At 36.7% G+C, this 27,680-nt stretch overlaps 1 protein-coding gene across 4 annotated transcripts in view; it reads left to right on the top strand.

Moving 5' to 3' along the window:
* Positions 1-27,680, top strand: part of LOC135104258 (breast cancer type 2 susceptibility protein-like) — a 315,255-nt gene that overhangs the window by 88,722 nt on the left and 198,853 nt on the right. For all 4 annotated transcript variants that reach the window (XM_064011445.1, XM_064011444.1, XM_064011446.1 and 1 more), the window contains exons 5-6: positions 7,682-7,865; positions 10,283-15,161. In XM_064011445.1, coding sequence (XP_063867515.1) covers positions 7,682-7,865; positions 10,283-15,161 — 5,063 coding nt within the window. The remainder of the gene's footprint in view (positions 1-7,681; positions 7,866-10,282; positions 15,162-27,680) is intronic.

Raw genomic sequence — 27,680 nt, 5'->3', positions numbered from 1 at the left:
GTGTGTGTGTGTCTGGTGAGAGAGAGAGAGAGAGAGAGAGAGAGAGAGAGAGAGAGAGAGAGAGAGAGAGAGAGAGAGAGAGAGAGAGAGAGAGAGAGAGAGAGAGAGAGAGAGAGAGAGAGAATCTTGATGATTGCTAAATAGAATGAGACTGAATGATAATGAAAATGAAAGAAAGCATAAATGCGAAGGGAACAAATGGAAGAAAAATGAAAAGGATTAGAGAAAGGAAAAGAGGATATTTATTTTTTTCCTATGTAGGAGGGGCACTGGCCAAGGACAACAAAAATTGTAACAAAAAAAAAAAAAGGCCCACTGAGGTGCTGGTTCCCAAACAGAGTTTGGGAATGCTGGAAAACTGAAGATGACTCAAAATACCTAACTTCATAGAAGTTGTTTTAGCTAGATATGAGATGTGAAGTTTCTAGTTTAGATTATAAGTAAAGGATAGACTGAGGATGTTCAGTGTAGAAGAGGGGGACAGTTGAGTGTCATTGAAGAAAAGGGGATAGTTGTGTGGAAGGTTGTGTTGAGTTGATAGATGGAGGAATCAAGTTTTTGAGGCATTGAACAATACTAAGTTTGCTCTGTCCCAATCAGAAATTTTAGAGAGATCAGAAGTCAGGCGTTCTGTGACTTCCCTGTGTGAACTGTTTACTTCCTGAAGGGTTGAATGTCGACAAATAGATGTGGAAAAGTGCAGGCTGGTATCATTGGCATAGGAATGGATAGGACAAGAAGTTTGGTTTAGATCATTGATGAATAATAAGAAGAGAGTGGATGACAGGACAGAACCCTGAGGAACACCACTGTTAATAGATTTAGGAAAAGAACAGTGACTGTCTACCACTGCAGCAGTAGAACGATCAGAAAGGAAACTTGAGATGAATTTACAGAGATAAGGATAGAAACTGTAGGAGGGCAGTTTGGAAATCAAAGCTTTGTGTCAGACTCTATCAAAAGCTTTTGAAATGTCTAAGGCAACAGCAAAAGTTTTACCATAACCCATAAAAGAAGATGACCAAGACTCAGTAAGGAAAGCCAGAAGATCACCAGTAGAGTGGTCCTGACGGAAGCCATACTTGTGATTAGCTAGAAGATTGTGAAGTGACAGATGTTTAAGAATCTTCCTGTTGAGGGTAGATTAAAAAACTTTAGATTGGCAGGAAATAAAAGTAGTAGGATGGTAGTTTTTTTTTATGAACAGGCTGAATGTTGGTAAACTTCCAGCAAGAAGAAAAAAGGTAGATGATGATAGACAGAGTTGAAAGAGTTTGACTAGGCAAGGTGCAAGCATGAAGGCACAGTTTCGGTGAACAGTAGTAGGGATCCCATCAGGTATATGAGCCTTCCAAGGGTTTAGGCTAGCAAGGGCATGGAAAACATCACTGTGAAGGATTTTTATGGTTACTATGAAGTAGTCAAAGGGTGGAGGAATGGGAGTAACAAGCCCTGAATCATCAAAGGTAGGGTTTTTAGCAAAAGGTAGGGTTTGAGCTTTAGAATCAGAAAACTTCAGCTTTAGAATCAGAAAACTGCTGGAAGAGTTGGATGTTAGAAGAGCTATAGGACCAGATCAAGTAAATGGATGGATATTAAAAAAATGCAGAGTTCAAATGCAGGAACCCTTATGGGATATAATCAACAGCTCGTTGAAAGAAGGAAAATATCAAGGGAATGGAAACAAGCTAACATAGTCCCAATATACAAAGGGAGAAATAAAATGGAACTGTTAAATTACAGACCAATGCACTAACAAGTATAACATACTAATAAGTATAACAAAGCTATAGGACCAGGTCAAGTAAATGGATGGATATTAAAAAAATGCAGAGTTCAAATGGAGGAACCCATATGGGATATAATCAACAGCTCGTTGAAAGAAGGAAAATATCAAGGGAATGGAAACAAGCTAACATAGTCCCAATATACAAAGGGAGAAATAAAATGGAACTGTTAAATTACAGACCAATGCACTAATAAGTATTGTAAGCAAGCTTTGTGAAATAGTAATTAAAGATAGATGGGTGCAGATCGTTGAAAGAAGGAAAAGTACCAAGGGAATGGAAATGAGCTAACATAGTCCCAATATACAAAGAGAGAAGTAAAATGGAACCATTAAATTACAGACCAATGTACTAACAACTATTGTAAGCAAGCTTTGTGAAATAGTAATTAAAGATAAAGATAGATGGGTGCAATATATAGATGAAAAGATAATTACAGAAAAGCACTTTGGATTCAGGAGAGATCCTGTGTCACAAATCTACTGAGCTTATATGTGACAGTAATAGATGGAGTGCAAGACAGGGACAGATGGGTTGGTGCAGTATACCTGGATCTCAAAAAAGCACTTGATAAGGTTCCCACAAAAGTCTTATGTGGAAGTTAGAGAATGGAAGAGGACATTGAGATGGATGGATGATTATTTACAAGGGAGAGAAATGAGAACAGTAATCAGAGAAACTAATTCAAATTGATGCAAAGTAACAAGTGGGGTACTGCAAGGATCTGTGTTGGCACCTATTATGTTTCAAATATATGTAAATGATATGACAGAAGATCTAAACAGTTATTTAAACTTTTTTGCTGATGATACAAAAATAATGAAAATAATAAAGGATGAAAATGACTGGAAAGAGTTACAAAAGGATATTGACAAGGTACATGCATGGAGCCAAAGATGGAAATTAGAATTTAATGCCAGAAAATGCCATGTGTTAGAAATAAAAAAGGTAGAAAGAGACCTTCATGGAATTACAAAACGGGAGGAGAAATAATAACAAAAAAATAATGAAGAAAAAGATTTGGAAGTAATGATCCAGGGCACGCTATTACCTGAAAGGCACATAAATGGAATAATTGGCTCTTCATACAGCTTGTTAACAAACATTAGGATGGCATTTAACTATTTAGATAAAGAAATGAAGAAAATTATAACAAGCATTATATGAGCTAAATTGGAATATACAGCAGTAGTTTGGGCTCCACAATAAAAAAAATATACAAAAACTGGAAAGAATGCAGAGGATAGTGACACAGGTAGTCCCAGAATTGAAAGACCTTAGCTATGATGAAAGACTTGAAAAGTTTGGTTTACTGACACTACAAGAGAGAGGAGAAAGAAGAGACCTGATAACAGTGTCCAAATTAGTAAACAATATAGAAAGAATAGACAGAAATGACATGGTACCACAGATGGAGGAGGGAAAGAGACATAGGAGGGGGCATGGGAAGAAAATAAAGAGTCGATGTTCGAATGACATAGAAAATACAGCAAAGTTATACATCTTTCAATATTGTTCCAAAAACCTTACTTCCCTTCACCTTGTGAATGGACTGTCCATGAAGAGAAAAGCCACTCTGCTGCTGGTGAATGTGCTCAGTGAATATACACAGAACCACCACCAGTGACTCCTCATCAATTTCTTTGCTGTGTTCAGTTAGCACTTCTGCCACTTTCTAGCTACTCACAATTTGCTTTATTTTTTAATTTTTGTAATTTCTTATTTTTTTTTAATGTAAGAGGGCCACTAGGTGAGGGCAAAAAAAAAAAAAGAGCCCCTTAAGTGTTATTTCCCAAAGTGCTGTCAAATAGAAAAAAATAAATAACAGTCTTGAAAAGTTCAAGTCATAGGAATGAGGAAATACAGAAGCAGACAGGGAGTTCCAGAGTTTACAAGAGAAAGGGATGAATGATTGAGAATACTGGTTAATTCATGCATTAGAGAGGTTGACAGAATAGGAGTGAGAGAAAGTAGAAAGTCTTGTGCAGCAAGGCCATGGGAGAAGGGGAGTGAACCATTTAGCAAGATCAGAAGAGCAGCTAGCATGAAAGTAGTGGTAGAAGATAGCAAGATATGCAACATTATGGGAATGAGAGAGAGAGAGAGGTTCATCAGTTAGAGGAGAGAAATTGATAAGATGGAATGCTTTTGTTTCCACCCTGTCCAAAAGAGTGGTATGAGTGGAATCTTGCCATACATGTGAAGTATACTGCATATGTGGATGGATAAGGCCCCTTCACACAGTCAGCAGTTGGGGGGGTGATGATGAAAAAACTGGCAAAGGTGACTCAAGAGTCAAACTTCATAGAAGCTGTTCAGCTAGAGATGAAATGTGAAGTTTCCAGTTTAGATTATAAGTAAAGAACAGACCAAGGATGTTCAGTGTAGAAGAGGGGGACATTTGAGTGTCATTGAAGAAGAGGGGATAGATATCTGGAAGTGTGTGTCAAATTGATAGGTGGAAGAATTGAGCGTTTGAGGCATTGAACAATGTTAAGTTTGCTCTGCTCTGCTCTGCTCCATGCAATCATGGAGGCACAATTTTGCAGAACAATAGAAGGGACTCCATCAGGTCCATAATCATTCTGAGGGTTAAAGCCAATAATGGGGATGGAAAACATCACTGTGAAGTCAAAAGATGAAGGAAAGAGAGGAAGAAGCCCTGAATCATCCAAGGTAGAATTTTTAGCAAAGGTTTGAATGACGAGTTCAGCTTTTGAGATAGATGAGATGGCAGTGGTACCAAAAGATTAAAATAAATGAGGGAAAGTTGAAGAAGTAAACTTATTACAGATATTTTTGGCTAGGTGCTGGCAGTTATGAGGGGAGTTAGATCTGGAAAGATTTTGAAATTTTTTATTGATAAAAGAAGAACAGATTTGGCATGATTCTGGATAGAAATATAAAGTGCATGAGATCCAGATGATGGAAGGCTCAAGTGCCCTTGTGGGACACCTCTTTATTATTATCTTGTATAGCATGAGAACAAGCTATGTTAAACCAAGGTTTGGAAGCCTTAGGATGAAATAAAGAGTGAGGAATGTATGCCTCCATGCCAGACACTATCACCTCTTATGCATTGAGCATACAGAGACAGGTCTCTGACATGGAAGCAGTAGTCACTCCATGGAAAATCAGAGTAATACCTCCTCAGGTCTCCCCAATTAGCAGAGGCAAAATCCCAGAGGCACCTTCACTTTGGGGGAGGATTCTGAGGAGGGTTTGGAACAATAGGACAAAACATGGATATGAGGTTGTGATCAGAGGAGCCCAGAATGGCAGCATAAGCGGAAGGCTTAGAGGTTAGGAAAAGATTGAGAATGTTGGACATTTCTCCAATATGGTGAGGAATACGGGTAGGGTGTTGTACTAGCTGCACTAGGTCGTGGAGAATAGCAAAGTTAAAGGCTAGTTCACCTGGTTGGTCAGTGAAGGGAGAAAGAAGCCAAAGCTGGTGGTGAACATTGAAGTCTCCAATAATGGAGATCTTTGTGAAAGGGAAAGGAGTCATGATGTGCTCCACTTTAAAAGTTAAATAATAAGAATAAAATCTATATTCAGAGGAGTCAAGTGAGAGGTATACAGTACAGATAAATTTAATTTGAGAGTGACTCTGTTGTCGTAACCAAATGGTAGAAAATTTGGAAGATTGAAGAGCGTGGGCACAAGAGCAACCATGTAAAGAAAATGTCAGTGTTACAGTTGTGTTTACAGAGGATAGAGGGGGAGGAACTTAATCTCTTCAGAGAATAAAGGAATTGCTAGTGTGCCTCTGACATGATTGATAGTCACACTTTTATTTTTCCTCACCACACTATGTGTGGTTTAGCACTGTGACCCCATGCTCTTTTTTCTTGTGTTGTGAAACCATGTCACATGCTAAACAGTTGTCAAGCGAGCAAATTAAGGCCATAACATTCCTTAGCATTGTGGGTTAAACTGATAAAAGATATTTACAATTACTGGCATGGGACTACACATGCAATGCTGGAGTAAGAAAAGTAGGGGTGTAAGAGGAGGTGACCTACCACTTCAACAAAAGAGGTCAGGGAAGCCATGGAAGATTCTTCAGAGGACTCTCAAAGTTATGCTGAAGCAGGTGGAAGCTGAGCCTCTCATCACAGCTAAAGAACTTAACATAACCTGAGACTGCTAGAACAAATAAGTGTTCACACCATTCAGTGATGTTTGAGGGACGACCTTGGTTATGAATACACGGTACCATGAAGGAAACTGTTCTTAACAAAAGTGCAAAAAAAGAAAAGAGTCAAATTTAACAAAAAAATATCTGAAGTGGGACACAAGTGTAAAAGGATACTATGGACTGAATAGGCCATATTTCACGTGGCAGGGAACAGGGGAGGCAAGGTGAGGTTGTGGCTTGGATTGGACCCATACCACCCAAAGAATATCCATGGGACAGTAAAACAATTCAAAAAATGCCTCCATACACAAAGAGAGTTTTTTGGAACTGCTGGCAGACAATATAGAAGATTGTTTTGTGGCATGCTGATGTGAGATCATGCAGCAGGACCGTGCACTGGCCCACACTGCAAAATTTGATCAAGGAGTGGTTGGAGTTTTGTGGAGTGGAGTATATAAAGTACTGGTCAGACTCCAGTCTAGACATTAACCCTACTGAAAACCTCTGGGGTTTAATGAAATGTTGTCTAAGGGATTGCAATGCATCATCTATCTCCAAACTTGTCAAACAACTGCATGACATCTGGAGTAATCTTCAGCCCCCCCTTCTTTACCATCTGGCAGAATCAGTCCCCAGACGTGTGTGCTGTGACTGCTCCCTTGTGTTGTGAGACACAAAGGGAAATGTGGTCATCAGAAAGTTTGTAGCACTCCTGATCCAGTACAAATTGATCCAGTGCTTAGACCTCACTGGGAGTAATTATCATTTTGACAGGTGTCTGCTGCCTCCTCCTATGTATGTTACCATACTGCACAGGAAGTGTTTAAAGTGCAGCAGGTGTTAATTGGAGTCTTCATTCAAAGTTATGGATCTCATTGTTGTGTGTCATGATGCCCACACACACATTTGATGAGACTAATGAGAATAGTAATAGTATGTTTTTGAAAAATTATAATACAGTATAATTTCTACAAAAGTAAAGTTGTGAGTATGTATGCTATGATTTCAACAGTTGGAGAGTATGTGGCTTTTTAATTTAGTCTGGAGTATTTTCAGTGATGATGAGTCTTGTGTATGGGGAGGAACAGAATTCCAAACCACAGGGCCTAAATATGAGACTATTTGATGATATTTAGTGAGAAAATGAAAGGGAAAGCCTAGGTTGTTGTGGTGGCAGGTATCATAAGCATGTGTAGGGTTTAGTAACTAAGTTTTCTTTGTATACATAATATTAATGATTAATGATCTTGTTATATCATCTAATTTTGAAATATTTTATTTGTTTGAACAATGGACAAGTGTGCTGTTAGTGATTATCCCTAAAACATTTTTTAACCAGTAGTTTTACAGGAATGAGGTGGATAGAATATGATGTATGCCAAGTGGGGTTATAGTAAATAAATAGAGGTTATATGAGCATGATATACACATTTGAAAACATCTATTGACACAATATCTTTAATCTGATGCAGTCAAGTCTTGAAATTTTATGAGAGACTATTAATTTGATATTTTAAAGGTCAAGGCATTATCATAAGTGGCAACAAGAAATTTTATATGGTTTGTTCTGGTTATTAAGCTTTTATTTATTTGCAGTTGAGAAGGAAATAGGTTTCTTTTACTAGTAAGTAATATGAGATAAGTTTTGTTGAAATTGATATGCAGTCTGTTACATAGGCATCATTTATGTAGATTCTCAAGTTTATGTTTTGTATCACTGAATAGCTGATCTGTACTTGGATGTTTTCAGGGATAGCAGCCCAAGGGATACCATAATGGAAAGTCTGGCTATTAATTTGGACGGTTCAGAAGTTTCATGGAGCAGTGCCTTGGCTACACCCACCAGTACCAGCCATAGCCACACCGTTGACTGCACCTCCCCATCCACCCTTGAACGCCAAACTCTTCATCCTAGGCAGGGACTGAGAGAAAATGTAAGCTACTTGATGAATTCTGTATTTCAAGTATTGTATGTTCCTATCCATCTCTGCACTTTTATCTCAAGCTTTCTTTTCTGGCCATTCTGTCATTGCAGTGGTAGATGGTTACTGTTCTAACAGTGGTGTTCTGCAGGGCTTTGTCCTATCACTCATCATATTCCTAGTATTCATGAATGATCATCTCAGTTCAGCTTCTGGTCCTATTCCTGTTGAAGCTGATGACTCTAACCTGCAACTCTCAATGGCATTTGCCAGGCATCCAAATCAGTAGGAATTAAACTGTTCATGCAGAGAAATCACAGAATGACTAACCTCTGATTTTTTTTTATCACAAAATAGAGCAGGCCAAAATTTGTTATTTAATGGCTCAAAAACTCAGTTCCTTCATCTGTCCATTCAGCACAATTTTCCAGACAACATTTTTGTGACACTTTGCTATTCCCTTTGTGAGTCTATTCCCATCCTGTACTTCAACTGCCCTTCACTAAAAATCTCAAATGGAAATTTTCACATATCTTTCTAAAACAGCTTTCATGAAGTTAGGTGTTTTGTGTCACAAGCATCATTATTTCTTCCAGTTGCTGACTCTACACAGAGAGTACTACTCTCATATGTAAGAAGGTTCAACTCTCATAGCTCTCCTAAATTGGGTGGAATCTGGCTTTTCTTCCCATCAGTTCCCTCTTTGAACAAACTTTTTTTTTTCATACCATCATAATGTTGCATCTCCTACTGTCTTCTGTGTACTCCTCTCTGAACTTGTAACTTTGTGCCTTCCCCCTTCCTGTGGCCATACTGTACAAAACTTTCTACTTATCCTCATCCCTCTTCTGTTCTTACTAATGTAGGAGTTAACCATCATCTACATTCTTTCATCCCAATTACTCTACCTGTTTTTGAATTCCCCCATGCATATGTTTAAAAGAAGAGTATCATGAGTCCTCAAAAATAAATTGACTGACTCTTTTGGTTCTCCTGTTTCTTTTGAGATCAGCATTGTATTTTTATGACTTATTTTTGCATCACTGGCTTGTCATCTTGATGTAAAAAGATGATAGATGAGCTGTGATACTTGAGATAAATTGACATTTTGAGTCAAAATTTCAGTGAATTGACAGCTAATTTCCTATTTTCTACCACTGACATATCAGTAGGAAAAGTGAGAAAAGGCTGTGTGGTTACAACAATACAAGACTTATTTCATCTTGAAGTATGTTATATTTCTCAAACAGATCACTTGAGAATGTTGGTTTTGATTATTGAACATATTACTGGAGAATAGTATGTTTGCCCACTTATGTCATTTCACAGTTCTTTCTTTAAAGGTTACAAATGTACCAAACCTTGCATGTCTACTTTAGTTTTTTCTGCCACTCTTTATGTTCACTCCTCAGTTGTCACTTGTGTATGTATTCATGAAAACCTGAAATTGCAAAGACAGAAAGTAAGAGAATAGTTTAACATTATGGTTTGTCACACTGCCATTAAATTCACCTTTTTTGTTAATCTCTTCAAGCTGAAAATTATTCTGTATAGCTTCTCTCTCTCTCTCTCTCTCTCTCTCTCTCTCTCTCTCTCTCTCTCTCTCTCTCTCTCTCTCTCTCTCTCTCTCTCTCTCTCTCTCTCTCTCTCTCTCTCCCTCCCTCCCTCCCTCCCTCCCTCCCTCGCTCCCTCGCTCGCTCGCCTCGCTCGCTCGCTCGCTCGCTCTCTCTCTCTCTCTCTCTCTCTCTCTCTCTCTCTCTCTCTCTCTCTCTCTCTCTCTCTCTCTCTCTCTCTCTCTCTCTCTCTCTCTCTCTCTCTCTCTCTCTCTCTCTCTCTCTCTCTCCCTCCCTCCCTCCCTCCCTCCCCTCGCTCTCGCTCGCTCGCTCGCTCGCTCGCTCGCTCGCTCTCTCTCTCTCTCTCTCTCTCTCTCTCTCTCTCTCTCTCTCTCTCTCTCTCTCTCTCTCTCTCTCTCTCTCTCTCTCTCTCTCTCTCTCTCTCTCTCTCTCTCTCTCTCTCTCTCTCCTTGAATTATGGCACCTATTGTTCTGGCCATAGCATTGTTATAGAGGTGATTAATGCATGCATTTTGTTTTTGATTTCATCACTTTGAATTAAGATCTAGAGGAAATATGGAGATACACAAATACAGAAACTGATGATCAAAGAGATGAAAAGGCAAGGGATTGTGTTTGTAAAAATTCAAGTTATATAATCATATATGTATACAGTTGAAACTTCAAGAACCCACAAAAGTAATACATTTACTACTCATGCATTTGTGTATGTAATGAAGCATATGGAGAATAGGTGGTATTATTATTTATAAGAAAATTATTTGAACTTCATTATGTTTAATTTCATTTTCATGAATGTTGTGTGGCTGCTGTAGGCATCTTGTTAATATGAATAACTTTCTTCATTGGTTACAGGTGTTGGCTCGATCACTCTTCAGTCCACGAACATGTGGAGCTGCTGGTTCATCTTCAAGTGGGGAACTGAGTCCTGGTCTTGGTATCATCAACTGTTTCTCTCCAGTTTCAAGGTTCAGTTGCAGGTCTATGTCTTCAACAAATCAAAAGAGGCCCTGTCATGATGAAAGAACTAAGCCTGACTGGCTAGAAGCTGGGACTCAGGGGTTCAGAATAAGTGTCAACTGTGAGAAGAATGTACTACATGGAAAAAATATATTGGTTAACCCAGAGGAAAATCAGCAAAGAAGTGGCATTAGGCCTTTTTTATGTGATGAGGAATACTCTCACAGCCCTCAAACAAAACCGATGCAAGATTGTATTGTGGTGAGACCAGACCAGACCAGCACACCAGTACAGCCTAGATCTGTGAAAGCAAGGCACCTAGTACTTAATGAACAGTCACCAAAACCTATAGATTTCCTAGAGCCTATCCCATTTGAGCAAGAGATAAAAGAAGAAGGAACTCAGGAAACTAATTTAGGTTTATATAAAAAAGGTGTTACTGAATATTCCTGTGATTCAGCAGAAGATCCATTTGATATAATGTGTTCTCCAGTGTGCAAAGTCAAGCAAAGGAAGAAAAGCATCATTGGTAAAATTAAATCAACACTGGAAACATCAGAATTGAAATTGAATGAAAAAGTTAAGTTGATTGACTCTGTAAAATCTACTGATGAAAAAATAAAAAAGGAACCTGTTCTTATAGAGGTTGAGGACAGCCTGAGTGAGATGTTTAGTGGCTGTCCTGACAAGAATATGCCCATTGAGGGTGTAAATATATCTGGAGAAAATAGTTTATGTAAAGATGGATCCCTTTTGAGCTCTTTGAGTAATGAGAAAATTGAGGCTGTAAAAAATGCTGATCCCAAAGTAAAAGTATTAAATGAAGAGCACACAATAGATGTGAACTGCCAAACTGATATAAGACACCAAACCGAGCATTCCATAAAGAGGTCTGATCAACACAGTACAACTCCACCTTTTGGAATGTTTGTTGCTGAATTGTCTGTTAATCCAAAAAGAATAAATTTGTCTGATAGCATTAATGCAGAAAAGCAGTGTATAGAAATGACATCTAAAGACAAAGAAAAATGTATCTCTTGCTCAAAACAAGAAAGAACAAACATAGAAATGCCCTCCTTCTTTAAGAAGAGTAAACTTGCAAAAAGATTTGTTTATCCAACTAATTTAGGTGAGGGCTATGAGGAGTTGAATGTTTCATATACAGAAACCATAGGAGATGATGAAACAAGGAAAAAGACAGAAGCACCAGGCACCAATGGTGTCACCAGGAACATTCCAAATATTGGATTGGCAAGTGATATATCAAATAAGACAGTAGAGTCAGAAAGTAAAGGGGTCATTTGTAGCACACCAGTTAATAAAAGAGAAGATGAAAAATGTATTGAAGTAGTGCCAGTGAGTAAAAGGACTATTTGTAACACTCATGCAGGAAGAGATGAAAGTTGGCTTGATGGAGAAATACCAAATGGTAAAAGAACTAGCTGCAACATTCCAGCCACCCTTCCTAAGGCAAAGGAGGAAGTAGATTTCTTGGCAAAGAGGCAAAAAAAGTTCCTTTCTCTCTCAAATCTGGAGAATAGTGACACTTTAGAGATAAGTTCCAACTCATCATTTGAACCTTTACAACATGATGGATGTGAACAATCGGCTAAATCTTCTGAAATGAAGAAAAGACCTATTGATACAAAAGAAAGAACAAGTACTGATAACCAGCACTGCATCCACAGAGTAGTACCAGTAGCCTCTGTGACTCCTTTTGAAAGGGAAAGTACAAAGGAGATTACAGTTAATAGCTCACTGCAGACTTACAATGTGGATATTAAATTTCAAGAAAATATGCAGAATATTTCCATTACTCCATCAAGGAATATGAAAATGAGTTCTGTGAGAACTCAGGTTGACTTAGCCAGCATTACTCAACCAGCATTGCCAGAACAGTGCCCAGTGGATCTATCAGAACTTAAGGTGCATGAACATAAGCCTGTAGAGGGCTTGACCATCCAAGGAAATAAAGGGCAAGTAAAGCATGCTGTCTCCATTTCACTCAACAACCAGCTGGTGTCTGATACTTTTAGCGATATTGATTTCTCAGATAGTGATTTTGACATATCTCTTCCATTGGAGGAAGGGAGTGCTATGGATAATAACAAAAATCTGAAACCAGACAAAGATAGTGATGTATTTACAAAAGTTGCATGCAGGAAAGGAGGTTTTGATGAAGATTACTTCAATTGGAGCAATTCAGTGAGAGATCCAGGCTTTACTGGTTTTATGACTGGCAGTGGGAAACAAGTGAAGGTTAGTGACAAGGCTCTTGAGGAGGCCAGAAAATTTTTGGAAGAGCAGACATGTGAAGAACATAATCTTGGACTCCAGCAAGTTTCAAATGGAAAGCCTGTCAATATGGATTATTCAGATATACCTCAGGTAAAAAGAGAAAAAAATAAATTGACGAGTTTGCATATGGCAGCAGGTTCAAATTTCTGCACCTTATCTGAAATGGGATCCTTTACCATACTTAATGGCTTACCAAATGATGTAGGTAATGAGGGAACATCAAAATTTGGACAAAACACTCACAATAAAAATATTCTTGAGGTGAATAGCAACTGTACTTATGAGAAGGCACAAGGTGTATTAGCTGAAGAAACATCAAGGCAAAACACTAGTGAAGACATGAAGAATACCTTTACCCATGGAGATGGTGAAATGAGTAAAGGTTCTGTTGTGCAAGATTCATGTTATGACACTAGCAGAAAAACAAGTGTTTATGGCACTACTGAAACACAGCAGCTGAAAGCTAAGAACACTGGCAGAGGGTTTCAGAAGTTTGCCAAAAGTGAAGAGGCAGAAGTGAAAGCTAGTATGGTCTTTGAAAGTGCATACTTGCTTTGTAAAGAAAGCAATAGTACTGGTGAAGCTAAATTGATGGAAAATACAGAAACCACTATAGAGCATAAAGCTAGTGCATTTCAAGGCTTTAGCACTGCTGCTGGATCTCAGATAAAAATCAGCAAAGAAGCATTAAGGAAAGCACAAATATTTTGGGAAGAAGAAAAATGTGAAAAAGCTGATATGAGTATACAGACTCATGAAAATGAGACCAGTAGACTACATGAATATAATAGTTTATCAAAAGTTCAGACTGTAAGATTAAGGTCAGCCATTCCTGCAGAGTTAAAGACCACCATAGGAACTCTGACATTAAAAAGTCAACAATGTATACCTAGTAGGAGATTAAAAACTACAATGTATTCCAGTAATGATTGTAATTTATCAAATCAACCAAAGCATGATTTAGAAAAGCTTTCAAAAAGTGGCCTGCCTTCATCACATACAGATAAATCTATTTGTAGCAGTACTTATGTTTTAGGTCATCAGTCTGGCAGTCTGGTTGCATCTCAGCATATTACAAATGAAGCAAATAAAAAGGGAATCAGTTTGCACACATTACACAGTGAACCATTTTCTTTTAAGAAGAATTCTAAAAGTATATCCAATGCAGAAAACAACACTTTATTGGAAATGGATGTGGGATTTCATACAATAAAAAAAAAAGCTTTTGTGAAGGAAGCCTCTATTTCAAAAGCTGCTCACCAGAAAGAAACAACTAGTAGTGAAAAAGTGAGACCTCTGCAGCAACAGAATATCATCTGGGACCCTGAGGTCTTGGAAGAAATTGGTACTGGATTCCATACAGCTAAAGAAGAGAAAATTTCAGTGAATAAGAGCTCTGTTACTCAAGCTTGTTTATTATGGAAGGAGACTGATGGCTCTGAGGTGAAAACACTTGACCAAGAGGTAGCTCAAGAGCTAGAGAGTACACACTTTAATGTTGAAATATCAGATAAGCTGATTAGCAAACCTGATGGAATGTTCCTTGGAAGCATGAAAGTTGCCCCAGACTTACACTGTTTGCCAAAAAAGGACGTGGATTCTAATATTTCCTCCACCAACACACTTCCTGTAAGGAAAACAGAAGAGAAAGAATTTGCAGCATTCAGTAATCAAGGAACCATGTCAAGTATAGATGTGGAAATTAGTGGGAAGAGAAATGAATATGATGAAACAAGCACAAAGCTACAGTTAAGAAATGCAGATACATTCACAGTTCTTAACACAGACACTTCCACTGCTAGTGAAAAGAATGTTGTTCAGAATTTGAACTTGTTTATTAAACCAAGAAAACTATTTGAGGATGAAATGCATTTCAAGTCAGTGATGAATTGCCAAACTCCATTATCAGTTAGCCAAAATGATATTGATTTCTTTAGTGATGGAAAATCAAATATTCATAAAAATAAGATTGACAATACAAAACAAGTTAAAGTTAGTAGCAAGTCTTTGCAACAAGCAAAACAACTATCACAGCAGTGTATTATCAGTAAAAATTGTCCTTCATTTGAGACAGAGAAAGACTTGAATAATACTTGTAAGAGGCAAGCTGCAGCAGTAGAATCCTTTGTGGTGACAGTTGATCAAAATACTGGAAATACTGATGAATGTGTAGAAGTTATATGTGGATCACCCATTTTAGGTTCACAAAGAAGTAATAAAGAAAAAGATATCAACAACATGTGCTTGTTGACTGCATCCCGATCACTGAAGAATGATTCAGTCAATACTCAGGAGATTTCTGACATCTCAGATGTTACTGAAGCCTTTCTTAAGGATAGTGAGGACACCACAAAGAAACTATCCAGCCAGAGGAAAAGGCCATTGAGCTTGGATGAAAATAAGGAAAAAGACTCATTAACTTCTCACAAGAAGATGAAAGGGAATATGACATGTAGCCAGCCTGAAAATTTACAAGGTAATACCCTGAAACTGTTGTGTTACTCTTAAACAGAACAATATCTATAATTTGACAGTCACCATCGTGAATTTTAGGTTATGTATTAATGTTAGTAATTCATCATTGTTGTCCTCCGCACATTCTTGCCATGTCTTTTCATTGTACTATACTTTTCTCACATCTTCAGTAATTAATTTGTTTATGTGTTCTTTTTTTTCTAGTAGTTGTTTCTCTAGCTTCAAAGAGCCTTGCCTTTCAAAGTTAGTTAACATGTAAGATACATGTAATTGTTTAGTCTCTTCTTTAGGTATCAGTACTTGATTTCTTATAAATTTCATGCATCAAGCTTTCCTATATTCTGGCTATTCAGTAATTCTTACACATTTTTCAGTTATTTTAGTTCAGACATTCTTCTTTCTTTTCTCATATCCTTATATGTCACTTGCTTTCACAATGTTTTTTGCATTCATTGTCTGTTAAAAATAGATTAAAATGTCAGTTTGATTACTTTTGAGACAGCATCTTTTTATGAGAAAAAGATTAATTAAAAGCTACTGTATAAATTCAGAGGGAAAGCACTCTTAACACTGCTCCCACCATAAAAGAAAGAGAGCAAAAGTTGCAGCAACAAGATGAATAGAGTAGGAATATGAGTGAGAAAAGAGAAAAAGCCTTTTCCTGTAGTACCATGATAAAGGAAGAATCATGCATTTTTTTAATTAAGAGGAATGCATCATATTTTTACTGTGGTATCAACCACTTAAGCTTGGTGGTGTATTGTTTAGTCTGCCTGGCTATGAATCTGCAGGCTTGAGTTTTAATCTGAGCTTGGATAATTGGCACCCAGCTTCCCCAGTTTTTCATCCTACCTTTAGGTTGGTCAGTAACTAGAGAAACCTGAGGAAACCTTTGGAAGGTAAACTGGACATTACAGTGTTACAGTGGCCCTTTGTCCTGCAGTGAAGGATATCATCCACCACAAACTCAGAGTGCAATGAGACAGAGATGAACACTGAAGCTGTGCACAACCATAGTGTATGCTTTCAAATTTTTCCTTTTCTATTACCCATTACCCATTACCATAAATGAATATTACACCCCTCAGGGATTAATGTAGGCAGTTCTGATTATTGAGATATTTCCTTGCCATGACGCTTTATTGTATTTAATGCTTTACCCATATTCTTGTTTTGGGTGGCATATGCAGTATACAATATAGATTGTATAGTGTACATGATTTTTCCTTTCCATGTTTTAACATTTACACCTGATAATTCTGCTTTATGAGATATCATAATCCTTTTTTTCATTGATTTCTTGATTCTTATTTGTTGAAATCATTATTTTACTTCCATTTCTCAATACCCTATCTCATATGTTGTATTCACACAGGTTGAATATATCACTGGATATTTTAAGATTGAATTTTCCTTCTGTTAAGCATATTAGCTGTGTTTTATAGAATAGTATCATTGATTTTGCTTAATTTGGATAGAAAACCCTGCAAGTACATAACATTAGTCTATTCATTTGCATTTATATTTTGTAATTGCCATCTCTGTTTTGCTTTTGGCAATTTTTAAAACTTAATTTGATCCCACGTCTTTGTAGAAAATATCATCTTGTCTTTCTGATTAGGCAATGGCATTTTGCCTGTTGTGAATAGAATGGAGAACCACAGTTGCTGGATTGGAGATTCAAAGAATGCTAGATTCAAAGGTTAGGTTAGGTTAAGTTAGATACATCAGGATGATGCAGCTGCCTAAGGAAAAAATTAAATGCAACTTGTACTGTCACCTGGGAAAATCATGCAAAAATTTCTAACTTTTTTTAGGCAGTCATATTCACATTGGGCAGAATTGAGTTGCATAATGTAAACATCAGGCATTGTTTTGCCTAATGTTGACAGTTTGTGAACATTGTGCAAATTGCTTGCCTAATGTGAACATTAGGCAATTTTCTGCCTAATGTTCATATGAGGCAATTATGCACATTGAGCGTAATATATATATATATATATATATATATATATATATATATATATATATATATATATATATATATATATATATATATATATATATATATATATATATATATATATATATATATATATATATATATATATATATATATATATATATATATATATATATATATATATATATATATATATATATATATATATATATATATATATATATATATATATATATATATATATATATATATATATATATATATATATATATATATATATATATATATATATATATATATATATATATATATATATATATATATATATATATATATATATATATATATATATATATATATATATATATATATATATATATATATATATATATATATATATATATATATATATATATATATATATATATATATATATATATATATATATATATATATATATATATATATATATATATATATATATATATATATATATATATATATATATATATATATATATATATATATATATATATATATATTATGCAGAGAGAGAGAGAGAGAGAGAGAGAGAGAGAGAGAGAGAGAGAGATGAAATAAAAAAAATACTTGATTTATAACAATCATCCATTTCAAAGTTTTTGATATCTAAGTGGCTTAAAATCACAACAGATTCTGGAAAGTTGTAGCAATCATTGGCTTTATCATCTCATATGAATTTCAGCTAATTTCCTTACAATCAGTAATTTCTTTTGAACTATAATTTTGCTGTTGCCTGTTTTGCATTAAAATTTAATTACTAAATGAAACTACTTTCAAAAAGGTGGAATTTGGAGAAAGTGGGATACCTGTTAGTTGGGTCCCCGGCCCACTCACTTAGCTAAGTAAGCAGGAGTTTAACCCACAGGAGTAACATCTAGTTGCATGTTCATAATGCTCTCTCTCTCTCTCTCTCTCTCTCTCTCTCTCTCTCTCTCTCTCTCTCTCTCTCTCTCTCTCTCTCTCTCTCTCTCTCTCTCAACATTATTGGAATAATAATAATAATAATAATAATAATAATAATGATAATAATAATAATAATAATAATAATAATAATAATAATAATAATAATAATAACAACAATAACAACAACAGCAATAATAGTAAAAGTAATGTGTGTGTGTGTGTGTGTGTGACTTTGAGAGTTACATACTATAAAAATACAGGGTGTAATCCCAAGCTTTCACCTTGATGGAAGGTGAAGCCACTGCTCACTTCAGTAGATATCATCAAGCTTCTGTAATGATATATAGGAAAACTAAGCCTACCTTGGTGCTCATGAGACATTGCTGCTAATCAGGAACATGACTGAATTACCAGTTCAAAGGAAATCATTGCTCTCTTTTTCTCCTTGCACTCCATTGTTACATGGGCAAGCTTTATGTTATTGTCACTCATCAGCACCTGCATATTTTTGTATTGTTACATGTCATATATTAATAAAATAATGAAATGTACAGATTCTGAGACAGTGATTGATAATTTAATGCCAGCAACATTATGGGAACAATAGGGAGTTGAAGAAATGGAAAGAAAATATTTACTCACTTTTATTTATTTATTCATTTATTCCTCATTTCATGCATAACCAATTTATACTCTAGAGATGCAGCAGTGTTTTTTTAACTCGATGGTAGGTTACATTTTTTCTTATCATCACCTTGTAGCTTGATGAAACCAGACATAACCGTGTGATGTTGAGCTTCCTCTCTTCCTCTGCATATCATTCAAGGGTGGCTACCGTTGTCGCACAGTGTGTGTGTGCATGTGCGTGTGTGTGTTTACGTGCAGAATATATCCATCTGATGTGAGATGCTGATAGTGATGTGGAGAAAGCAGATGTGAGCAATGGTGTTAGGGCCAACATTGCATGTTGGCCCTAACACATATGCACTATATAAACATATGCACTATATAGGTAATTGAACGGAATTGCGCCGTGCAATATGTTGGGGCCTTTCATTGTGAGGTGATCCACAGAATATTGTTTGTCCAGTGATGTTTACTTGTACTTAATACATGACCCCTGGTTGGGAAGAGTGAAAATCCAGGAAAGCTGCAGACAGTAAGATTAAATAGAACTGGGTCTCTGGAGTGCTGGCTGGTTCAGGGCCCCTCTCACCAGCCTGACAGAGTTTCCCTTCCTCTGCTTTGTGGGGGTAAAGCATGCGCTGGTATCGTTTCTTTCCTGATTCCTTCCTTGGGGGCAGTACTTCTTACTGTGCCCTGGCTGCCCACACCCAAAGCAGTTCCTGCGAAACTCGCCCAGAGGTTGGGAAAAAAGGTGTCACGGGAGGGGACTTCACATTCCCTCTTCTAGCCCAGAACTGCAGTTGTGTGTCAGGGAAAGAAGTCACTTTCCGTGGGTTACTCCACAAAATGGAACCCAGTTCAAGATCCCTTGCCAAAGCCTCTTGCAGATATTTCACATGGGCTTGCTGAATGTAAGCACACACCTGCACATTGTCCACCATGTCCACCAACTGGTTTTTATGCAGGACCTGCACCATCTTCTCACTAGCCTCCAAGTATGCCCTCTGTACCAGTACTTTCAAGTTCTGCATGAGGTGGGTTAAGGACTCACTAGGGCCCCATGTCCTTGCCCTGAACTTTGTGTGATATACCTCCATGGTGCCTGTATCTCCTCTCTGGGGTAGCTGTCACATTACTGTACATTACTGTACCTTGGAGCTGGGAGCTGATTTAGTACCTCCAGCACTGGCCCCTTCAGCACTCCTGCAAGGCCTTCTTGCTCCAGCTCCATCCTTGAGCACCAGCTGAGAGCTCAAACTGAGGTTGGTAAGCCTCCCAGGAGACAGAATTGTTAACTCCTGGGCCTGTTACTTCAGCATCTTGTGATGCCGATGGGAGGTTGAAATGGCCACACTACAGGGTGGAGAGGAGTGGCAAGAAGAAAGTGGTGATGGAGACTTAGAATAATCTTTTAACATTTCACCACAAGCAGCAAGTTTCCACACATCACTGTCACTTTCATGCTTGTGTTCACTTTTGACACTGACTGGTTAACTCTTTTCACTCACATGCATACCTACCATAGGATTGGCATAAACTAGCATTAATTCTTGGGCCACGTAGTCTTTCAAGTGACTCATAGCATTACCTACTTTGCTTTCTACTGCACAAATTTTACTGATTAGTTCATTTTTAACTTGAACATATTGTTCCACTGTGTGCTCCTTTGTTTTTTCAACACTTCCTTCCATTCCGTCCTCTAAGCATGACAATACGGAACTTGTCTAGGACTCTATAACATCCATTTTTACCACTAGGATTCCCAACTTTTCCATTATGAGAGTCAGAGTACCCTCAAACTCTACCATTTTGCTATCATGGTCACAGCAAAGCACTTCACTAATTTATTCCATGTCACTGCACTGCACTGTCACTGTGCCTGGTGCTTCCTTAATTGGCACCATGCCAGCAATTGGGTGCACAACATCCCACTCCTCACACCAAATTGCTGTGTATGCAGGGGGGTCGGGGGGTAGAAGTCCTGTTACCATTCCCCTAACCTCCTGCTGGCCTCTGTTGTTGTGGTACCTCCTCCCTGCTGGCTGTGTCCTATATGGTGGGTCACTATATGAGTGGCAGCAGACTACAGCTCCCTATGTCCAGTGCACCCTCTGTTTGTGGGATGGTGCTGTCCCTCAGCACTCAAGGTGCAGTTGTGGGTCGCTGTCCCTCAGCTACTCAGGCAATACCCTAAGCTCGTAGACTACATGAACCAGAGCAAGAGCTCTAGCAGCATTGGGTTCCCCTAGATGCATAACTACCAACTCAGGTGACAAGGTGAAGTTTCCTCAGTAATCCTCCCTGCATGGTTCAACTCAGAGTGTTCTGAGCAGTAAGAGAATAATAGAAAGTAGCCTTCTCTTTTTATTACTCTATTTTATTACTATTTTATTACTCCAAAGCTTCTACATTACATTTGCTGGGGGGCAAGCACTTGACATTAGTTAGCATGTTGTATGCAAATAAAACTGTATTTTAACACCGATACAGCACAAATCAAAATTGCAAATGCCGAATTAAATGTTCTTGTAACTTAGTGACACAAATATACATATAAAGTGACATGAATATACACATAACCCCAAAATAAACAAAATGAAATAAAATTATATCAAGCAAAAGAAAAACGTACATGCTTTCTCTTAAAATCCCAATGCTCTCCCCCCTAACTCTATCCTCTCACTCCTATGAACAGTGGATGCCTAGTGTAACAGTATATATATATATATATATATATATATATATATATATATATATATATATATATATATATATATATATATATATATATATATATATATATATATATATATATATATATATATATATATATATATATATATATATATATATATATATATATATATATATATATATATATATATATATATATATATATATATATATATATATATATATATATATATATATATATATATATATATATATATATATATATATATATATATATATATGCTGTATTTATTTGCCAGCATATTACATGCACCTATGCATAAGACGCACCCCTATTTTACAAGGATATTTTTGGGAAAAAATTTTTATTATGCTTCATCATAAAGTTATGTAAAAAAAATTGTAGTGTGTGTGTGTGTGTGTGTGTGTGTGTGTGTGTGTGTGTGTGTGTGTGTGTGTGTGTGTGTATTTACCTAGTTGTATTCATCTAGTTGTGGTTTATGGGAGGGGGGTAATCTCATAGTATCCTGTCTCTGTATCTATCCAGTTTGGTCTTAAAAGCATGGACAGTTATGGCATTGACAAAATTTTCACTGAGTTCATTCCATTTGTTCACACTTCTGTGAGGAAAACTATACTTTTTGATGTCTCTATAGTTAACTTTCTTCGGCTTCTTACTGTGTATCCTTGTACTCTGTGTGTCTAAATTTATTAAACATTTTTTTGTCCACATTTTCTATACCATTTATCACTATAAAAGTTTATTAAATCTCCTCTCTCTCTTTCTCTCTCTCCTATTTTCAAGGGTAGGAATTTCCAACATTTTTAATCTCTCTTCATAGGTTGACTTACTCAACTCCAGAACCATCTTAGTGACCAGTTTGTACTCTTTCTAATCTTACAATATTTCTCTTTGTATGAGGGGACCACACTACGGTTGTATATTCCAATCTTGGTCTTATCATGGAAATCAACAACTTTCTTATCATTCTTTCATCTAAATATGAGAATGCCATTTTTGCTCTTTTTAACAAATTCATTGTCTCTCCAGTAATTTTTATCAGTGTGTCTGTCCGTAATCAAATTTTCAATAACTGTTACTCCCAAATCCACTTCCTCTTTTGACTTCTTTAACTTCACACCATCCATCTCATAATGATATTGTATTCTTTTCTTACTCTTACCAAACTCCATTACTTTGCATTTACTTAAACTGAATTCCATTTGCCAAGATTTACTCCATCTATTTATCTTATTTAAATCATCTTACAGTACCATACAGTCATTTACATTTTCTACCCTTCTTATCAGCTTAGCATCATCTGCAAATAATTTCATATAACTATCTATTTCTTCATTTATGTTGTTCACATATATTACAAACATTATTGGTCCCAACACTGACTCCCTGTGAGACACCACTAGTTACTTTCAGCCAAGATGAATTTTGGTTTTGTATTACAGCTCTCATCTCTCTATCATCCAGATAATCCTGCATCCACTCCAGTAGTCTTCCTCCAATTTTTCCATAATTTTTTACCTTCCATAGCAATCTTCAGTGTGGTACTTTGTCAAACACTTTCTTAAAATCTAAGTAGACACCATCCACCCATCCATCTCTCTCCTGCACAATATCGACTCTTTCAATAAAAGAACAATAATTTCATGGAGCATGATCATCCCCTCCTAAATCCAAATTGACAATCTACCAAAACTTCATCTCTTTGCAAATGTTCCATCCATCTTTCCTTTATTGTTCTTTCACATAGTTTTCCTACAACAATAGGTTAAGAGGGGACCTGATAGAAGTCTTTAAGTGGTATAAGGGTTATAACAAGGGAGATGTAAGCAAAATTCTTAGGATCAGCAACCAGGGTAGAACAAGAAATAACGGGTTCAAGCTTGAAAAAATTTAGGTTTAGGAAGGAGATAGGAAAAAAATTGGTTCTCAAATAGAGTGGTAGATGAGTGGAACGGACTCAGTAATCATGTAGTTAGTGCTAGGACACTAGAGAGCTTTAAGAGAAGATTAGACAAGTTTATGGATGGGGATAGCAGATGGAAATAGGTAGGTGTGTTTCATACAGGGACTGCCATGTGTAAGCCTGGTCGCTTCTTGCAGCTTCCTTTATTTCTTATGTTCTATGTAACACTAGTCAAGGACACTGGTCTATAATTTTGTGGATTTTCCTTATTTCCTCCTTTGAATATTGGTGTAATATTTGTTCTCTTCCAATCTTTTGGTACTCTTCCCTGTGATAGTGATGTCACCACTAAACTGTGAATTTTATCAGCCAGTTGTTGTCTACATTCCTTCAATATCCAGTTTGATACTCCATCTGGGCCAATTGCTTTATTAACTTTAAGTTCTTCCATCATCTTAAGTATTTCCTCATAACTGGCTGGGACTGTACTTAGTATATTCCTCACCAACTTATCCCTTCCAGCACCAAACTCCCATTCCACAGTAAATACCGATCTGAAACTATTGTTCATAACTTCTGCCATGTCCTGTGCATCCTCATAGTTTTTTCCTTCAACTTTCAATCTTGATACACCTTCCTTCTTCATCTTCCCAATAATATGTTCAAAGAATACTTTGGGTTCATTTATATACTTATCTATTATATCTCTTTCATAGTTTCTTCTCTCTATTCTTAGTATCTCAGTGTACTTGTTTCTAACATCAATATATTCTTCCCATCTGCTTACAGTTTTTCTCTTCCATCTATTCCAAGCATTTGACTTACAATTTCTAGCCTCTTTGCATTTTATATTGAACCATTCTTTACCCTTTCTACATCTCACTTCTCCTCTAGGTAGAAATTTCTCCACAGTAGAATTGTATATTCTTATAAACTCATCCCATTTTTTCTGAACATCTCCTGCATCTTCAGCCTTTCCAGTCCATGGAAACAAAGTACTTTCTTAAGTTTTCAGAGTCAGCTTTACTATATTTGAATCTTTTCACCTTATAATTTTCATCATTGATTGCATTTTCATTTTTCAAATTAAATTCCGTCAACACATGATCACTTTTACATAGAGGGCTATCATAGTGTATAGTTTCAATAATTTCCATATCCTTGATAAACACTAAATCAAGTCTTGATGGTTTATCTCTTCCACTAAATCTGGTATCACAATCAACCCATTGAGTCATCAAGTTTTCCACTGCCCAGTTTAATAGTCTATTACTCCATGAATTCTCACTTCCAGTAGTTGTCAGTGTCTCACAATTTATCTCCTTACAATTAAAATCACCAACAATAGCTATATCACTACTTTCCATCACTATCTTTTCAAGACCTTTTAACACATCTACCAACATCTCTTCATGCTCTTGTTTTTGCCAAGCATTGGTCTTAGGTGGCACATACACTCCTACATAATTAATTATCCTTCCATTTCCACTCCTAATCATTACTTGTAGAATTTCAGACTTGTCTTAACACATTTTTTAGTCAGAATAATCACTCCCTCTCCTCCCTTTTCACTTCTATTTTTCATCCATAAATCATATTTATCATCACTAATGTCAAGAGTTCCCCGTTTATTTTTCCATTTTGTCTTATATAATACAACAACATCTGGTGCAGTTCTGTTTAACAATTCATTTAATTTCATTTTAGTTGACAATAACCCATTTACAGTAGTATAACATACCTTACTGTTTGATGTACCATTTCCTTATTCTCATATCTCTTACTCTCCAAAAAATTACTTCTTCTCTCCCTCCATTCGTTGTTCTTGTTTAGCTGCATTTACTAGCTCCTTTTGCTTCAACCTTTCAGTCTCATCCATATCCCTGCTCATCCATACATTCCTGTATTCTTCACCTGCAGACAACTTCCAAGATTCATTAATTACTTCTGCTTGTATCTGTGTTGCAAGCCTTATTCTTATGGGTCTCAGTTTTTCTTCATATTTCCCAATTCTATGGAACTTTTCCACTTGCTTTACTATCTGGCTGTCTTCATCCATCACTTTTTTCAGTAACTTATATAATAGGTTCTTTTCCTTTTCCTCTCTTTGAAATCTGCTTATTATTTTCTCTTTCTTTAAATAAAATACTCGTACTGCTCTTCTAGACAGGGTGGAATCAAAAGCTTTTCGTCTCATCAACTCCTCTCCTCTAACTGACTGTCTTCAGCTTCTCTCTCAACACTGCCATGTTGCATCTCTAGCTGTCTTCTACTGCAATTTTCATGCTAACTGCTCTTCTGATCTTGCCAACTGCATGCCTCCTGTCCTCCTGCGGCCTTGCTGCACAAGACTTTCTTCTTTCTCTCACTCCTATTCTGTCCACCTCTCTAACGCAAGAGTTAACCAGTACTCTCAATCATTCATCTCTTTCTCTGGCAAACTCTGGAACTCCCTGCCTGCTTCTGTATTTCCACCTTCCTATGACTTGAATTCCTTCAAGAGGGAGGTTTCAAGACACTATTCATAAATTTTTGACCACTGTTTTGACCCTTTTATTGGACTGGCATTTCAGTGGGCATTTTTTTTTATTGGATTTTTGTTGCCCTTGGCCAGTGTCCTTTCTACATAAAAAAAAGAAATACAATTACTTGTTTATATTTTTCTAGTGTCTCTCACTAACTTTTTCTCTTCTTTGATAACATTTACCACTTTCTGTCTTAGGTTTTGTTTCTCATATTCTTGTTGTTCTATTGTTTTCTTTAGTGATTCTTCTTCAAATTTACATTCATTTAACCACTTATTTTGGCTCATTTCCACATCCTTTACACTTGCCTTCATTTCCTCATTTCCTTTCTGAACAGTTTCTACTTTTTTCCTTTATTTGTTTCTTTAAACAGTCATTTTCCATCTTTAACTTCTTATTTTTATCTTCCATCTCCAACAACCTTTGCTGTAATAGTCACCAACTCCTCACCTGTCTCCTTCTGGTGTACCTCCAATGTCTTTATTCTCTCCAGTAACTTGTCCATCATTTCTTCCATATACAAAATCTACACTGCAGTCTATAATTTAGTTCTCTTTCTTTACCAGTAAAACCTTCGAAGGACTGCTGTTCTTTTGGGGTGCCGCCCTCCACCATTTTTGTCCAATGTAAACAAACCAACCAAACTTTCCTAGAGACGGGATAACTATACTTATGTACTGTTTCTCCCCTCCCTATTTACCACCTAGGTATTGCTGTGGCTTCATAACATATCTTGTTCCACTGTGAGCAATTTGTGCTTTTCTTTCCTTCTTTATGCAGAGCACTAGGAAACGCATCCTGTCAGCTCCACCACCACTGCGGCTGTGTGTGTGTATTTACCTAGTTTTACCTAGTTGTGGCTTACTGGAGGGGAGTAATCTCATAGTATCCCATCTCTATATCTATCTAGTTTGATCTTAAAAGCATGGACAGTTACGGCATTGACAATGTCTTCACCAAGTTCATTCCATTTGTTCACACTTCTGTGAGAAAAACTATACTTTTTGATGTCTCTTCTACAGTTAACTTTCTTCAACTTCTTACTGTGTCCCCTTGTACTCTGTGTGTCTAAATTTATAAAACATTCTTTGTCCACATTTTACATACCATTTATCATTTTATAGATGTTTATTAGATCCCCCTCTCTCTCTTCTAGTTTCAAATATAGGAATTTCCAACATTCTTAACCTCTTCATAGGTCAACTTACTCAACTCTGGAAACATCTTAGTGACTGCTTCTTGTACTCTTTCTAATTTTATAATATTCCTCTTTATATGAGGAGACCACACCACTGCCGTGTGTGTGTGTGTGTGTGTGTGTGTGTGTGTGTGTGTGTGTGTGTGTGTGTGTGTGTGTGTGTGTGAGTAAGAGGGCCACTGGCCAAGGGCAACAAAAATCTTTAATTAAAAGAAAGGCACACTGAATGCTGGTTTCTATAGACATGTCAGACAGAATAATAAAAAAAAAAAAAAAAACACAGGATAAGTGCCTTAAAACCTCCCTCTTGAAAGAGTTCAAGTCATAGGAAGGAGGAAATACAGAAGAAGGCAGGGAATTTCAGAGTTTACCTGATAAAAGAATGAATGATTGAAAATAATGATCAACTCTCATGTTAGAGATTTGGACAGAATAGGGATGAAAAAAAAAATAAAGTCGTATGTAGCCAAGCTACAGGAGGAGGGGTGGTTTGAAGTTAGTAATATCAGAGAAATAGTTTCCTGCACTCCTCTCCCTTCCATCGTTTCCTTTCCATTCCCTCCCTCTCCCTTTTCTGACCTGAAAGAGAGAGAGAGAGAGAGAGAGAGAGAGAGAGAGAGAGAGAGAGAGAGAGAGAGAGAGA

This window comes from Scylla paramamosain, chromosome 10 (genome assembly GCF_035594125.1).
Source record: "Scylla paramamosain isolate STU-SP2022 chromosome 10, ASM3559412v1, whole genome shotgun sequence".
NCBI classification, from domain to species: Eukaryota; Metazoa; Arthropoda; class Malacostraca; order Decapoda; family Portunidae; genus Scylla; species Scylla paramamosain.
The sequence above is the reverse complement of the archived record's forward strand: the minus strand, read 5'-3'. Positions and strand labels throughout refer to the sequence as shown.